Raw genomic sequence first — 16,435 nt, 5'->3', positions numbered from 1 at the left:
TGGCCAAGATAGGAAAGGGAAGTTCTAGATTCTTTAAAGGAAGCCAGTATTTTAATTTTTAAATGTTCAGAAAAGACTGAAAATTCATACAGCTACAACCTTTCCTAAAATCAAGCCTCTCCTGTAACCTTCTTAGCTATAACTAAACCAGTTATCAACAACTGCCTTAAAAAAAGATTACATAGATAGAGGATAGTTGAGACTTTCTGAACAGAAAATAATCTGCTTTCCTCTATATTAAAGAAAATTTAGAAAAAAAAAAGAAAACTTAGGTTTTTATTAGTGAGTATTAACTTCCAGGCAGAAGAAAGTGGATGCAGGTTATTAAGAGCTTTCTGAAGCAAGTTAAATTCTACTTTTTCTGTGCTGGGAAAGAACTGCTACCCCTGAGGTCTAAGTACCATTTACTCTGTACAGGATACACACCATCTGTATCTTCTGCAATGTGGGTGTACACGCATCCGGTGACCAGCAAGCTTGATACTGTTTCCGTGGGCTCAAAATCTGGAAGGTTAAGAAGGTCATCAACTATGTCCATCACAATTCTGGCTGTGGCATCAGAGAGGTTCTTTGCTGAGAGAATCGCAAATACATTGGTCAGGATATCACATTCTGGGTGCCCAGGTTTCTGTTTAGCCAGGAAAGGGAAATATCTGAAAAAAAATTAATAATCACTTTTTTCCTCAGTATGTTTAGGTGTAAAAACGTGTTTCATAAGACTTTTCTTTTTTTTTTTTTTGGTCCGGTCATGGGGCCTGAACTCTGGGCCTGGGCGCTGTCCCTCAGCTCTTCAGCTCAAGGCTAGCGCTCTACCACTTGAGCCACAGCGCCACTTCCGGCTTTTTTCTTTTTGCTTATGTGGTGCTGGGGAATCGAACCCAGGGCCTCAGGCATGCAAGGCAAGCGCTCTACCACTGAGCCACCTTCCCAGCCCCTCATAAGACTTTTCATACTGAGTTGAACAAACATATATGTGAGAATAAACATTGATAGTATTAATTAAGGTGGTGTATGCCTGTAATCCCAGCTACTGGGGGTTGGATAGGAGCAGGAAGATTTTAGGTACAAGACATGTCTAAGCAAAGTTAGCAAGACTATCTCAAAAATAAAAATAAAAGCAGAAGGATTGAGAAGGCATGGCTCAAGTTGTATACTGCTTGCTTAGTAAGTATGAGGTAAAAAATCAAAATCAAAAGACATTTAGCCGGGTACTGGTGGCTTCGTCTATATTCCTAGCAACTCAGAAGGCTGAGATCAAAAATCCCAATCCAAAGCCAGCCCAGGCAGGAAAGCCTGTGAGACTCTTAACTCCAGTTAACCACCAGAAAACCAGAAGTGGAGCTGTGGCTCAAAGTGGCCGTAGAACACTAGCCTTGAGTGAAAAAGTTCAGGGACAGTGACCAGGCCCCCGAGTTCAAGCACCATGACCAACCAACAAACAAAATCTTCAGATATTCTTTAACATAATTCACACTAGCACACTGAAAGAAAAACCCCTAAGAGGTTATATTAATATATCTTTCTGTCCAATAAATATTGGGCTTAGGTTAAGCACTAGTGGCTCATTCCTGTAATCTTAGCTACTCAGGAGGCTGAGATCTGAGGATCACAGTTCAAAGCCAGCCTGAGGCAGAACAGATCCCGTAAGACTCATCTGCAGTATCATTCAAAAACTGTAAGTGGAGGGGCTGGGAAGTTGGCTCAGTGGTAGAGCGCTTGCCTTGCATGCCTGAGGCCCTGGGTTTGATTCCTCAGCACCACATAAGCAAAAAGAAAAAGACCGGAAGTGGCGCTGTGGCTCAAGTGGTAGGGCACTAGCCTTGAGCTGAAGAGCTGAGGGACAGTGCTCAGGCCCAGAGTTAAGGCCCCACAACCGGACCAAAAAAAAAAAACTGTAAGTGGAGCTGTGGCTCCAAGTGCTAGCTAGCCTTAAGCAGAAGAGCTCAAGGACAGCACCTAAGACCTGAGTTCAAGTCCTACAACTGACCAAAAAACACACAAAAAAGGACAAAACGACTGTGCTTAGTATAGGCAAGTTCTTTTTTTTTTTTTTTTTTAATTGTGAAAATACTGTACAGAGGGGTTACAATTACATGGGCAAGATAATGAGTACATTTCTTATCAAGCACTGTAGCCTCCTCCTTTGTTTCCCCTTCCCATCCCTTCCCATCCTCCCCTGGCCTCCCACCCAATCTTCCCCGCATGCTCCCCACGCCCCAGTATAGGCAAGTTCGGAGTAAAATACCTCACATATTGCCAAGTCTACTATTAATGAAGTAAGTCTTGTTATGTATCTAACAAATGGCAAACACTGGGAATTTTAGTCACTCACTCAATATGCAATGAATAGTAACTACATGGGGATTAAGAGGAATAACTCTCTGTAGGGGAAGACATACTGATAATGGTATCTTTCCGCAAGGACTTAAAACATTATGAAGAGTGAGGGTCCAGCTATGTCAGTGATGACAGAGCTGTATAGTGGTAGAAAGTGCTCAGGACACAGTCTGAGCTACATGGTGATTAGAACCAGTACAGCTAAGACTATCCAGGGACAGTCCTAGCTTATTTGTTTAGGCTTCACTATTTAAAGCATCTTCTTTTACCTTAAGGAAACGCTTGAATATGGATAATAAATTATCACTCTATTTGGTGAGTCTTTGTTTTCTTGAATTCATCTAATCAAACCTGATTTGAACATTATTGAATGTATGTATGTATGTATTGAATATCATAGAGTACTCCATAAATCTGTACAATTTATGTCTTTTCAGAAAAAGTTTCAGGGCTGGGAATGTGGCTTCGTCGTAGAGTGCTTGCTTGGCATGCATGAAGCCCTGGGTTCCATTCCTCAGTACCACATAAGCAGAAAAAGCCATAACTGGTGCTGTGGCTCTCAAATGGTAGAGTGCTAGCCTTGAGAAAAAAGAAGCTCAGGAACAGTTTCCAGGCCCTTAGTTCAAACCCTAGGACTGGAGAAAAAGAAAAAGATTCTCATGTATCCTAGACATCATACACTTTGCTATCAATCAGTGCCTTTTCCTCAACTGCCTCATCCTCTATAATTGAACCAGAAGTAATTCATTATATAGAAAGACCATAAAGTAAGTTAGTGTTTTAGCCTAGTTTTGGTTAGATTAATCTAAAAATATTGTATCATCTAGCACTATTAATAAAGGTTATACCTTGAATTTCTGCTCCAGACACTAATTAATTTCAGCAGAGGAGTAGGTGAATACTGACTCTCAGATCCAAGCCTGCAGATCTAGTAAATAAAAACAATATAAAGTAAAAATATATACAGGGAAAAAAAACCAAATACAATCAACAAGTGGAATAAGCACCACAACGGAGGACAAAGGAACTAATAAAGGACTTGCCCATAAAGGACAGGCTGAGGAAAAGACAGAAGGATGCAAAATAGTGTCATTACAGAAAATGGCCAAGATAGGAAAGGGAAGTTCTAGATTCTTTAAAGGAAGCCAGTATTTTAATTTTTAAATGTTCAGAAAAGACTGAAAATTCATACAGCTAGCAACCTTTCCTAAAATCAAGCCTCTCCTGTAACCTTCTTAGCTATAACTAAACCAGTTATCAACAACTGCTTGCAATCACAGAAATCCAACAAGGAAATGCAAAACAAAGTATCCCACATCTTTCCCCACATGCTGTTACTATTAGGTGCTGTGAAAGTTATATCATATGTATATCATATTTACTTTCACAAGCACATTCAAATAGTCCTGGAGTATATATGACAAGATAATTAAGAAAGCAACTCTTGATCTTTACTTGTAGTACTGGAGTAAATAAATGTATTCTAGAAACTTGAAGACATAAAGAAAAGCTAATGTAAGAGAAAAAATTGGGCACCCCTATCTTAGTAAAACAGACTGGTGAATGAGTAATAAAAAGTGAAAGGTGGTTTGGAATATGGCATAGTGGTACAGTGCTTGCCTACCATGCATAAAGCCCTGGGCTCAATTCCTCAGTACCACATAAACAGAAAAAGGCAGAAGTGGCACTGTGGCTGAAGTGGTGTCAGCCTTGAGCAAAACAAGCTCAGGGACAGTGTCCAGGCCCTGAGTTCAAATCCCAGGACTAGCCAAAAAAAAGCGAAGGAAAAAGAAAAAAGGAAAAGAACTGAAGGGTGTCCAGGCAGAACACAGAAATCAAGGTTTACCTGGGGCCAAACTGCACCGTGAAACACAGCATCAATTTCTTCTGTTTTGAATGGATGGGATTCCCAGTCCAAAAAGATATCAGTTACCATTTTGATTCCAAGACGTCTTAAATTTTTTAATGGGCTAATAAACCTCAACTGTATCTGCAAAACAAAACAAAGATTTTCTATTTTTTAAAAAATGCACTTTCTCTCTTTCTCTCTCGTCCCTCACTCTCAGAGAGGCACTCAGTCTCAGATGTTGAATCTAACTAGAAATCATGTGATCAAATCTACTGGCTTTGATTCATATCAACTTAAAGTAAAATAATATTAGTTGTTCTTAGAATAATCACTTCTTCCTATGAACAGAGCATTCTTATCAAAACAGGTTTTGGGGGGGACAAAAAAAATGCCTTCCGAATAGGAAAAATAAAAATTAAGCCTTTATAGCAAATCAAAGTAAATTTTCCTATTATTTTCATATGTAGATTTATTATTTTATTTTTTACATTTTTTAATAGTTTTAAATTATTCTATTCTGGAGGCAAGTAAAGAATTTGTGGTCTTTGCATATAATAAATACTTGGTGTAATAAGAGAAGGGGAGACTAATGAAACATGGGAAGCAACATATATACTAACAGAAAAAGGCGATTTTGAAAAAAAAAGATTTGTCTTTTTAGAGCACAAAAACTGCAGTAGGTCTGAATCAATAGCAATTTTTTTTAAAAAACAACAGATACTGCTATTTCTCTTGTAATCTCCTTCCCTATGAGACATAAAACCATAAACACAGAGACAATTTGTTCAGGTTCAAGGTGGAATGAATTATGGAGTCTCCACCAATGGCATCACAGTCCTCGTCCTGATCCTCAACTTAAAGTCTTACTGAATGCAAATACCCTATTTAACAAAAGAGAAAATGCAATGATAATTGGTGAGAAATTCCATAAAATTGGAAAGGACAGCAAAACTATGAAGAGGCACTATTTCCATAGAAATTAAAGAATGAAGAAGTTTAGGTCAGGGGATGAGGGATAAAGTCTTCAGAGAGATCTCTTCGAAACACAGAATGTTAAAAAAATCAAACAAATGGGAAGAATTAACCTCTGATTGCTTTCTTCATTTGATTAAATATACTGGATGAGCACAGGATATATAAATGACTATTTTTACATATGATCTTTGGTAGTAACAGCTACTCACAAATACTGAATTTCAAGTACTTACAAGACACCATGAATAAAATGAATAGAATGTTACTTATCATGAAACTGATACTCTAATCAAAAGAGGTATTTGAATACAAAACATTCTAAATTGAAATGAATGTGAACACACTGCCCTTAATTTGCTGAACAAGCCTGAGTAATCGATATTTCACACACTATCTGCTTTTAGATAATTGTCTCATTATGCAAGTTATAGGCAGAGGAAATGACAAGCAAAAATCATGAATATGATATAGTTACAAGTCATGCTAATCCAATTAAATTCTAATGGTAGTATTTTCATTATCTTTTGAATCATGTTTGGTAAGAGATAAAAAGTATCACTCAAAAACCATGGGAAGGCTGGGAAGGTGGCTCAGTGGTAGAGTGCTTGCCTTGCATTCCTGAGGCCCTGGGTTCGATTCCTCAGCACCACATAAGCAAAAAGAAAAAAGCCGGAAGTGACGCTGTGGCTCAAGTCGAAGAGCTGAGGGACAGCGCCCAGGCCCAGAGTTCAGGCCCCACGACCGGACCCAAAAAAAACAAAACAAAACAAAACCCATAGGATTAGTCAGGCATTGGTGGCTCATTCTGGTAATCTTAGCTACACAGGAGGCTGAGATCTGAGGATCATGGTTCAAAGCCAGCCCAGGGTAGGAAAGTCTGTGAGATTCTTATCTCCAATTAATCACAGAAAAAACCAGAAGTGGAGATGTGGCTCCATTTGGGAGAGTGTTATCCTTGAGCAAAATGGAGCTCAGGGAAAGCACCTAGGATCAGAGTTTGAGCACTAGGACCAGCAGACAAAACAAAACAAAACAAAAACATGGTTTTGTATCCACTGGAGCAAATAACAAAACAATGTTAGCAAATATGACTTCAAGTCATACCTCCCAACCCTTCCGCATGTCCTACTGATTTCTGTTTATTCCACAATGGTTGAACCTGAAAATGAATTAGATTTCAAATTCTAGAAATTAGTGTGTCTGGGTATATATTTGTAAGTTACTCCACTGCTTATAAAACCCTACAAAAGCACTAACACAGTTCAATGTCAATCAATACCCTGAAGGATATGAAAGATATCAAAAAGCAAATGTGTAACTGATTTCAAACACTCAGATGTAGAACCTTGTCTCAATCAAGCACAATTACTGTGGATTCATTATGATGCTTTAAAAAATTACTTGAATTTATTTTTTAAAAAAGAAGAAGAAAAGGAAGAAAGGAAAAAAAAAAAGCAAGATCATATCTGTGAACAAGCTTAACACCTCACTAACTAATGAACTGTGAAATTGCATAAATGATCCTCTAAGTTACTGATTGCTGACCTAGAAGCAAGGCACATTACTGAGTAACTTCTTCCAAGTTAATAAAAATTCCAAAGGACTTATACAGGTTTTACAAAACCTCAACTTTCATAATTTAACATTATTATTAGACTATCACATTTACTGGCTATAAGGCATAAACAAACTCTCACTTGATTCTTTGGCCTGTAATCTCCCATATAATCCAGAGAAAGATTTTTTTTTCTCCTCTAAGACTTCTTTTTGGCCTCATCTCTTAATCTTTCAGAGCCCAAAGCAACCAAAATGGCATTTTTAAAACACCTCTCAGTCTTAATGTACTTCAAGTCTTTCAGCAGTCTTCCAGGAGACAAAGTACATTCTCACTCTTAGAAGTAAATGCACACCCTTGCGGTAACCTATGAGGTTCTACATAATCTGTCTTTGTGTTCACTGTACTCGAGCCATCTCCACCTTGACTCTTCTTAGAACACACTGGAATATTCCCACCTCAGCGAGTCTTCACTGGTTAGTTATTTCATGAAAAGCAGATTTATATCCATCTGTACACCTCAAAAACAGCCTAACGTTTTGGCCATCAATTTTCACTTATCATGAGAGGCAGTTCACTGGGAATATTCATTAGTCAAATGAAATGAATTTTAGCCAGTTTAAAATTGTACTTATTTGTCATTCACTGAGAGTCAAAATCTGAATAAATCTTTACTGCTCTCATTTTCCTAGAAGCCTTCAGACTATGAAGACATCATGTATAGTCTGTACTCCAAAGAGGGCATCCACTTCTGTCCACATACCTAATTCAACAGAACACAAGCATGTTCTGAACACAATTCAGAAAACAGCACCTCTTAGCAGCCAGCTGAGTTGTCTGGTCTTGTTGCTTACCTATGAGAAACAGTGCCCTGATTGTAGGTCAGTATTTAATTCTTAAATATTTAAATTCTTATAGTTCCAAGAAACTCTGTTTCAAAATAACAAGAATAATGGTAACAATGCTCATTTCATTTTCCAACAACATGGAGAAATGATAGCTGAAATAAGCCTACAAATCTCAAAGCTCTTGGAATTAAAGAGCAAAGAAATGCCAGCACCAGCACCAGCACCACTAATTTAATTTCTTCTTTTTTTTTTTTTGGGTCCGGTCGTGGAGCTTGAACTCTGGGCCTGGGTGCTGTCCCTCAGCTCTTCAGCTCAAGGCTAGCGCTCTACCACTTGAGCCACAGCACACTTCCGGCTTTTTTTCTTTTTGCTTATGTGGTGCTGGGGAATCAAACCCAGGGCCTCATGCATGCAAGGCAAGCACTCTACCACTGAGCCACCTTCCCAGCCCCCACTAATTTAATTTCTGAGAATACCCTACCACTAGGTATTTTATATCCTTTGGAAATATACACTTGAGGCAATTTATGTTTTTTAGTCATATATAAATATTTATAAAATGAAGATATCTATTATATAGAAGAATGTTTCACAGATACATTTTTAAAGGATTATATAAGCAGGAGATTTAACCTAGAGGCATGCTAGTAACTAAGCTTCCAACCCAATTCTCAAGTAGACCAGACTCTCAGATTAGGGAGAGAGCATCTACTGTGAATGTCTCACCTTTTCTCGTTGGTCAAGGATGTGTGATACAGTGGCGGTCATACAGAGTAGTATCTGCAGAATCTTTGGTAAGTATGCACTGATCAGATGACTAATGTTCTTCAACACGATTCCCAGACTATTTAAGATGCCATGCTGACGACCCAAAGGAAGAACTTTAGACAAATCCAAATCTTCTACAGCTTGAGTGACTGCAGAATGGCACTCTCCTAGTAATAGAGGGAAAGGTTAATATGAAAGTATTGCTGGCCAGGAACTGATAGCTCCCGTCTGTAACCCTAGCTACTCAGAAGATCTGAGGATCGCAGTTTGAAGACAGCCCCAGCAGAAAAGTCCCCGAGTTATCTCCAATTAATCACTCAAAACCTAGAAGTGACACTGTGTGGCTCAAATGGTAGAATGCTAGCCTTGAGCACCAAGAAGCTCAGAGACAGTGCCCAGGCCCTGAGTTCAAGCCCTACAACCAACTGAAAGAAAAAAAAAGTATTTATAACTATGGCTTCCATTTCCTTAAATAATACATTTTCTATTGCTATTATATTTTATAGCTCCTTTTGATTCTTACTACATATTCAATTAATTTAATCAGATTTTAATATTTCTTCTTTACAGATGAGAAAACTAAATAAAGGAGGATTAAAAAAAATCACAACACTAAGTCTCTAAATTGAATTTCTATTCATTCATTTTCCCCCCCAAATTACTATTCCTGAGAATATGAGTTATTAAGAGCTATTCATTCATCATTCATTCATTCATTTATGTAGTACTGGGACTTGAACTCAAGGTCTCATGCCCAAATACTATAACAGTTGAGCCACATCCCAATCCATTTGCTTTTAGTTTGTTTTTCAGATAGTCTCACACTAACTTTGCTTGGGTTGGCTTTGAACTAACTATGGCCTTTCTACACCCCCTTCAGAGTAGCTAGAATTAATGACATGTACTACCATGTCCAGCTTGTTTTCAAAACTTTATTCAATTTTTATTTTTATTCAAAACTTTATTCAACTTTACTCAAACTTCAATCCTCCTGTCTGTGCTGGCATTACAGATGCGTGCCACTATACCAAGCTGATATACATTTTACTTATGCTTAGCTTTCACTGAGCTATGCTCAGTCCAGCAGATGCATAAAAGCTGCCTTGCTATATATAAGCTCCTTAAAGGCTAAGAATCAAATGTTCCATTTCTCTTGTAGTCCCTGGTTAATAAATAAGACAATGTCCATCATAAACAGTTGATACAATATTGGTTTCAGATTATTTAAGCTTTACATAAACCATCTGAAATGCAGATTATAAACTTAGTGATCCTTGCATTCAAATAGTCTGCTCACAACACAATCGTTTATATCTACCCTTTTACAATGGAGCTATCAACAGTAAAAACTTGTGCCTTCACAAACAACCTTTTACCTAAGGAAACTATTCTGAATAAAAACCTATTTAACAGCTCATCTAAAAGCATACAAAAAATACAAAATAAACAACCACAAAACTACCCAGCAAATAAATTCTTTTTTTTTGGGGGGAGTGGGGGTGGGGTCTGGTCGTGGGGCCTGAACTCTGGCCCTGGGAGCTGTCCCTCAACTCTTCAGCTCAAGGCTAGGCTAGCGCTCTACCACTTGAGCCACAGCGCCACTTCTGGCTTTTTTTTTCCTGCTTATGTGGTGCTGAAGAATCGAACCCAGGGCCTCAGGCATGCAAGGCAAGCGCTCTACCACTGAGCCACCTTCCCAGCCCCCAACATATAAATTCTAAGTGTAGCTAAGGCAAAGCAATTGTGGGACTGGAACAAAGTATTTTGGGGGGCAATCAGAAAAGACTGGGTTCAAATTCCAATTCTACCATCATCCATTAACATTCTAAACCCAGTTTCCTTATTTGTATAATAGAGACAATCAAGGAATCAAGCACATTACTTGCTGACCCTTCATCCCAGAGAACATAGCACAGAGCATCACTACCCGAGCCACTTCTCAATTGTGAGGTTGAGGATAGAGATGATAAATACCCACATTTTAGGTTCCAATTATCAAAGTATCTGGTTTAGGAGATTTTCAACAAATTCTAACTCAATAGATGAATGAGTAAATGGCAAGACAGATTAATTTTAGAGTAGAACTTCAATTTCTTAGAACAGTACACAATTAATTTTCAGTTAATTTGAAAAATGGCCCCTTGTACAATAACAACAAAACATATATTTTCTAATCAAGAGCTTATGACAGAAGATTGCTAATAATCCCTAGACACAAATGTGAGATCAACTAATTCAAACTTTAACATGAACTGCACTTCAGCCAAAAGACCATCACTGAGGGTGGTAGGAATAACATAACACTGAAATGACTTCTAACGTTCTGGGACATATGGGGAATCCAGCCACAGACAGTTCGTGTGTAGTACATTGTATAGATGGCAGCTGGTATTGGGAACCCAGCCCCATACATTAGATGCAGACTGCATGGAGTGGAAAGAAGTTGGTAGCTACCATTCTTGAAGTGCTTCACAGGTTCAGACAGCAGGTCTAAGAATAACTGGACCTCCTCGGGTTGGGTCCCTGCCAAGAACCGCAGAACAATGGCCATGCGTGTGCCTGAAGCAGATTTCCCTTGTGTTTTATTACCAGTCTTATTCTTCATTCTTCCATACAAAATTCTAAAAGTCAAAAGAACATTGGTTGCACTTTAATTCTAAAAATATATCTAGTTGTTTAAATCCATTTCAACTCAACAGACTTAAAGGCTCAAAACAAGGAAAACTAAAAAGAGAAATTAGGTATTGAACACATACTCAGAAGAAAGAAAATAGTAGACAACGGCAAGAAAATGTTTCTTTGTGTGTGAGAAAAGAAGCAATGCAATTGGCAGGTCAAATGGAAGTCTAATCAAACTAAAAGCAAAAGTACAGAAGTTAAAAGGAAGTGAAGAATAAAACTAAAAGAAAACAAGGAAATCAGAGATTTCAATTAGACAACTGGGCAGAGAAAGCCACATGTTAAACAGGCAAACAGAACTAAGAACAAATAAAAGTGAGTAGATCAATAATCGCTGGGAACCATGGTGCTCGTATAGTTTTACAAGTGAATTTACAATGAAATCAAATACCAATTGTTGCAGGAAATGCAACAAAGAAGAGTTAATGAAATGTATTAAAACCAATGACTCACAATAAATAAAAATGATTGGTCATTTTAGTACATGATTAACAAACATTCTAGTAAAATTCAAATGCATTACTGATAAAATTCTAAATTACCCAATAAAGGAATCTAATTTTTAACATGTTAGACTTACTTAGTACTAAAATTTTACATAGTTGTTTCCCTCCCCTTGTGACACACTCTTGCTATGCAGTTGAGGCTTGCCTCAAACTTGAACTCTCTGGCTTCTGCCTCCTGATGCCTGAAATACCATATATGTACAAAGACTGGCAAAACATGATGATTTTTATTTTTTGTTTCCTTTGAGGGAGGGTCTTGCTATAAAACCCAAGCTTGCCTTGAACTCTTGATCTTTTAGCAGTATTAGAAATTAAAATAGAAAAAAAATTTAAATACTGTTTTATAAATTCACTTAAAAGAACAATTATATTGACTGGCGGAGTGGCTCAAGTGGTAAAGCACCTGCCTAACATATGTGAGGCTCTGAGTTCAAATCTTACTACAGCAAAAAAAAGATATATAGCCTTAAAATAGCAATTATGAACTTACTACGTATTGACTTAACTAATATTTTAATGAAAAACTCATAGCTGTCTGCAATGTAGATTCCAAAACTCTTATCAACAATCTTTGTAAACTCTATTACACTGTTAAGATGAAATCTGTCTTGCTCTCTCTTCCTCACATTGATGCTGTACCATGTCAGTTACTTGGAAAGCATTGGTACACTGGGTCATATAACTCAGATGCTGGGGCTGGGTTATGGCACACCTCCCCAGCAAGCACAACTGGCCAAGTCAAATGAAAGTCTAATCAAACTAAAAACAAAAATATAGAAGTTAAACAGTAAAGAATAAAACTAGAAGTTTAAACCCTAATGCCACCAAAAATAATCCTGAAATATCAAATGCTGATCAGCAAGAGGCTTATAAACTTTGTTTATTATCAGTATTCAACTACCTCACCAAAAACGTTGTTGGTGGTGGTTTTTCTGGTGGTAGTGGAGTTTACTGGGAAACTACCATGTTTTATAGGAACAGATAAAAGCTTTCACAAATCCTAAATTTTACTTTAACTAGAATTTGGTAACTAGACACAGAGGCTATAATTTGTTCTCCTTGAAGTGACAAGCTCACTTTCATGGTCAAGAAAATGCCTGTGAAACACTCCACTATGAAAAGTAAAAAGCACCGGGCCACGAGCCATCCTTTCACACACAAATGGTGTTCTGTGACAAAAACACCTTGGACAGCTGTACTCATCCACACAGGGCTGTTCTTTTTTTTTTGGGTCCGGTCGTGGGGCCTGAACTCTGGGCCTGGGCACTGGCCCTCAGCTCTTCAGCTCAAGGCTAGCGCTCTACCACTTGAGCCACAGCACCACTTCTGCTTTTTTCTTTTTGCTTATGTGGTGCTGAGGAATCGAACACAGGGCCTCAGGCATGCACCAAGAGCATCTAGTGGAACTATTTCTTTCTTATGGAACTTCTTTCTTATGGCATTGAACAACTGCCCTGATTTTTGATAAGTTACCTGGAGCTCTACCTAGCATTGTTTTTGCATCACCAGCATAAATATAAACAAAATGAAAAAGATAATGTCTGGGGTAGGAGTGTGGCTTAGTGGTATAGTGCTCGCCTATCATGCATGAAGCCCTGGGTTTGATTCCCTATTACCACATGCACAGAAAAAGCTGGAAGTGGCACTGTGGCTCAAGTGGTAGAGTGCTAGCCTTGAGCAAAAAAAGCTCAGGGACACTGCCCACACCCTGAGTTCAAGCCCCAAGACTGGCAAAAAAAAAAAAAGTGTTAGTAATCCACAGTTTGTGGACTCATGGACTTTCTGAAGGTGTCTTGAGGACCTCCCCAAGAATGAGCAGATTTTAAAAACAACTGCTTTTATGTTACTCTTAAATCCAATAGCAAGGCAAAAGCTAAACACTACTACTTTGACTACACACAGTCAATTCTTCTATTAGATTAATTTAAAAAACAAAAACAAAAAAAGCATAAAAGTTTAGGGATAGCACCCACACAAATACATTCCCAAATATTTAACATAAAATTACCTATTTTGGAAAATCAAAGTAACAACCAAAACTAGATAGGCAAAATAATCAACCAAGGAGGCTTATATAGATAAATTACAGCCAATCTACATTACGTATAATCTTATTTTAAAATATATTATGATCTAAGAGAAAAGATAGTAAAATTTTTCATAAAATCTGTTTCTAATTATCTCTAAAACTGTTCAAGTATACACATTCAGATAGCCTTTTGTGGCTTACTTTTATCTACTCTGGACTTTATGGGCCACTTGGTTTGGCCTTTCAGAGATTTTTAAACTATGGCATTTGTATTGTTATGATTTATAACTGTTTTGACAAAGTTAGTAGTGAATATTCTCTTAAGTGTTTAAATGAGGCAACATCTACTTTATAGTCTTATTTTTCACATTATATGTAATATGTAAGTATACATGATAAATGATTTTATATATTCTAGTATTCATTCAAATATGTCCACATCTTAATGCTGACTATAAATGATATCAATCAGAATTAGGAGATCAGAGCAGTCTGAGGAGCCACAGCCCATCTGATTTAGTCCCTATCATAAAGGGAAAGGAAACTCAATGAATCTAAAAGAGTTGATTCACTTAGAGAAGGCACTAAGCAGTCCCAGGCTACATAACAAGCAAAGATCTGTTACATTTACACCAGCTTTCCAACTCCCATTATGGAAGAGCTTCATTTTTTCCTTTCATCATTATATATAATCTTTGGATTATTTATAGATCATCTTTGTGTTACTTCATTTTTAAATTGTAGTATTAGTATTGTTAAAATAACATTACAGTTAAGACCTTCTTTCATGTCACGAAGAAAGTATTCTAAATTACAATTTGATTCCCCCCCCCAAAAAAAAAGTCAAAAGTGCAAGCCAGCTGCCAGTGGCTGTTGCCTGTAATCCTAGCCAGGCGGCTGAGATCTGAGGACTGTGGTTCAAAGCCAGCCCAGGCAGGAAAGTCCATGAGACTCTAAGCTCCAATTAACCACCAGAAAACCGGAAGTGGTGCTGTGGCTCAAGTGGTAGAATGCTAGCTTTGAGCTGAAGAGCTCAGAGACAACACCCAGGTCCAGAGATCAAGCCCCACGACCGGGGTGGGGGGGGGGCGGGGGGGTGAGGAGAGACAAAGAACAATCAAAAGAAAACACAAAATGATATAGTTCATTACAACTACTGAAAAGAACGAACCATAATACTAATACAATATGCACAATTGTGTTTGTGATTAACTTTTATAAAAAAAATCAAAACAAAGCAAAAACAATACTTTTTAAACAGCTTAAATACCTCATCAGAATTGGAAATAAATCTGCTCTGTGGGCTGTTTTCACCACAGAATTATCTTCTGAAATGCTGAAATGTACTATCTCTTCTTTAAAGCTTCTGTCTTCAAGCAGCCTTTTTAAGTTCTCTCTTTAAAACAGAATCAGAACAAACCAGCAGTCAGGTCCATAGTGCTTTTTAAAAAGGCAAGAGTAATATATGCAGAAAATAAGTACAACTAAAATAACATAGTAAATAATTCATATGTGGCTAAAAGCCATAATGGAGAACCCTCAAAAATACTATCAAATTTCAAAAGGTAAAATAAATTAGAAGGGATTGAATTTAATCTATAACTTAGTTAGTTATAAGAACTTGAAAACACAAGCTTCTTTAGTTTTTAGTAGTTATGATTCCCTAAGAAATGATGATTAATTATGTAACTTTCACAACATTTTTTCCCTACATTTTCAATTGAGAACAACTATCAACAAATACACATCCAGTTTTAATTTTGTATCTGTAAATAGCACTATGATTACCTTAGAAGAAAAATTTTCAGGTCTTCAAGATACCATTTTATAAGGACTTCTATATAACAAAGTTACAAGGAACTCCAGATGTGGATCAATTGGCAGAGAACTTGCAAACTAATCCTTTCCCCCAAAATAAAACATTCCTTTAGCTTTAGGTAACTTACCTGTAAGGGAAGATATGAGGATGTCTATATGTCATTATGCAATCCAAGGCTATTTTTTGTACTGTTTGATCTTGGTGTAGCAATAACTAGGAATGACAGTTTATAGAATCAATTAATAGAGTGACACATCATAGGATAGAAATTTACTAACATCAATCTGAGTTAAATTCTCTAAAATGTAAATTTCTACATGTAGAGGTGACTGCTGACACAGCCTAATATAGAGTTAAAGGATGAACAGAGGGCTGGGAAAGTGGCTCAGTGGCAGAGCGCTTGCCTTGCATGCATAAGGCCCTAGGTTCAATTCCTCAGCACCACATAAGCAAAAAGAAAAAAGCCAGAAGTGGCGCTGTGGCTCAAGTGGAGAGCGCTACTTGAGCTGAAGAGCTGAGGGACAGTGCCCAGGCCCAGAGTTCAGGCCCCATGATCGGACCAAAAAAAAAAAAAAGGATGAACAGAATTATCTACCAAAAAATGGAAATGAGCAGCATATGATGGCACATGCCTGTCCTTTACATAGTAAGACCTCTGTCCCTTTTTTTCTTTTTAGAAAAGAAAATGAAATTTTGGTTTCAATTCTCCATATGACTCTAGATTTAAACCATCATGTGCTGATTTCATGATAAGGAAAACTTACATATAAGTAATAACAATCTATACAATGCCAGGAAAAAGAACTTGAACTCAGGGCTTCTCTGATTCATAAATTCAGATATTTTCTTTCTTATGACAACAGACTCTTAAGCTCTAGCTTCATAAACAAGGCCTATGTGAATGGGAAGAACACAAGTAAATTCTGGTGAAATGATTAAGTTTCATCTAAAACGCATCTAATAAAAAGTAGAATAAGGTGGGAATGTAAACTTGTCCAACCACTTTGGAAAGCAGTATGGAGGTTCCTCAAAAGACTTCACATAGAACTCCCCTATGACCCAGCAATCCC

The 16,435-nt window shown here is 37.5% G+C and overlaps 1 protein-coding gene across 1 annotated transcript in view; it reads right to left on the bottom strand.

The window, feature by feature from the left end:
- The window catches only part of Utp20 (UTP20, small subunit (SSU) processome component, homolog (yeast)), a 133,455-nt gene that overhangs the window by 42,166 nt on the left and 74,854 nt on the right, over positions 1-16,435 (bottom strand). The window contains exons 29-35 of the mRNA XM_013019027.1: positions 15,493-15,578; positions 14,817-14,942; positions 10,787-10,953; positions 8,291-8,499; positions 4,184-4,327; positions 3,186-3,265; positions 427-653 (exon numbers count right to left, since the gene is read on the bottom strand). Coding sequence (XP_012874481.1) covers positions 427-653; positions 3,186-3,265; positions 4,184-4,327; positions 8,291-8,499; positions 10,787-10,953; positions 14,817-14,942; positions 15,493-15,578 — 1,039 coding nt within the window. The remainder of the gene's footprint in view (positions 1-426; positions 654-3,185; positions 3,266-4,183; positions 4,328-8,290; positions 8,500-10,786; positions 10,954-14,816; positions 14,943-15,492; positions 15,579-16,435) is intronic.

This window comes from Dipodomys ordii, unplaced genomic scaffold (genome assembly GCF_000151885.1).
Source record: "Dipodomys ordii isolate 6190 unplaced genomic scaffold, Dord_2.0 Scaffold3, whole genome shotgun sequence".
NCBI classification, from domain to species: Eukaryota; Metazoa; Chordata; class Mammalia; order Rodentia; family Heteromyidae; genus Dipodomys; species Dipodomys ordii.
The sequence above is the reverse complement of the archived record's forward strand: the minus strand, read 5'-3'. Positions and strand labels throughout refer to the sequence as shown.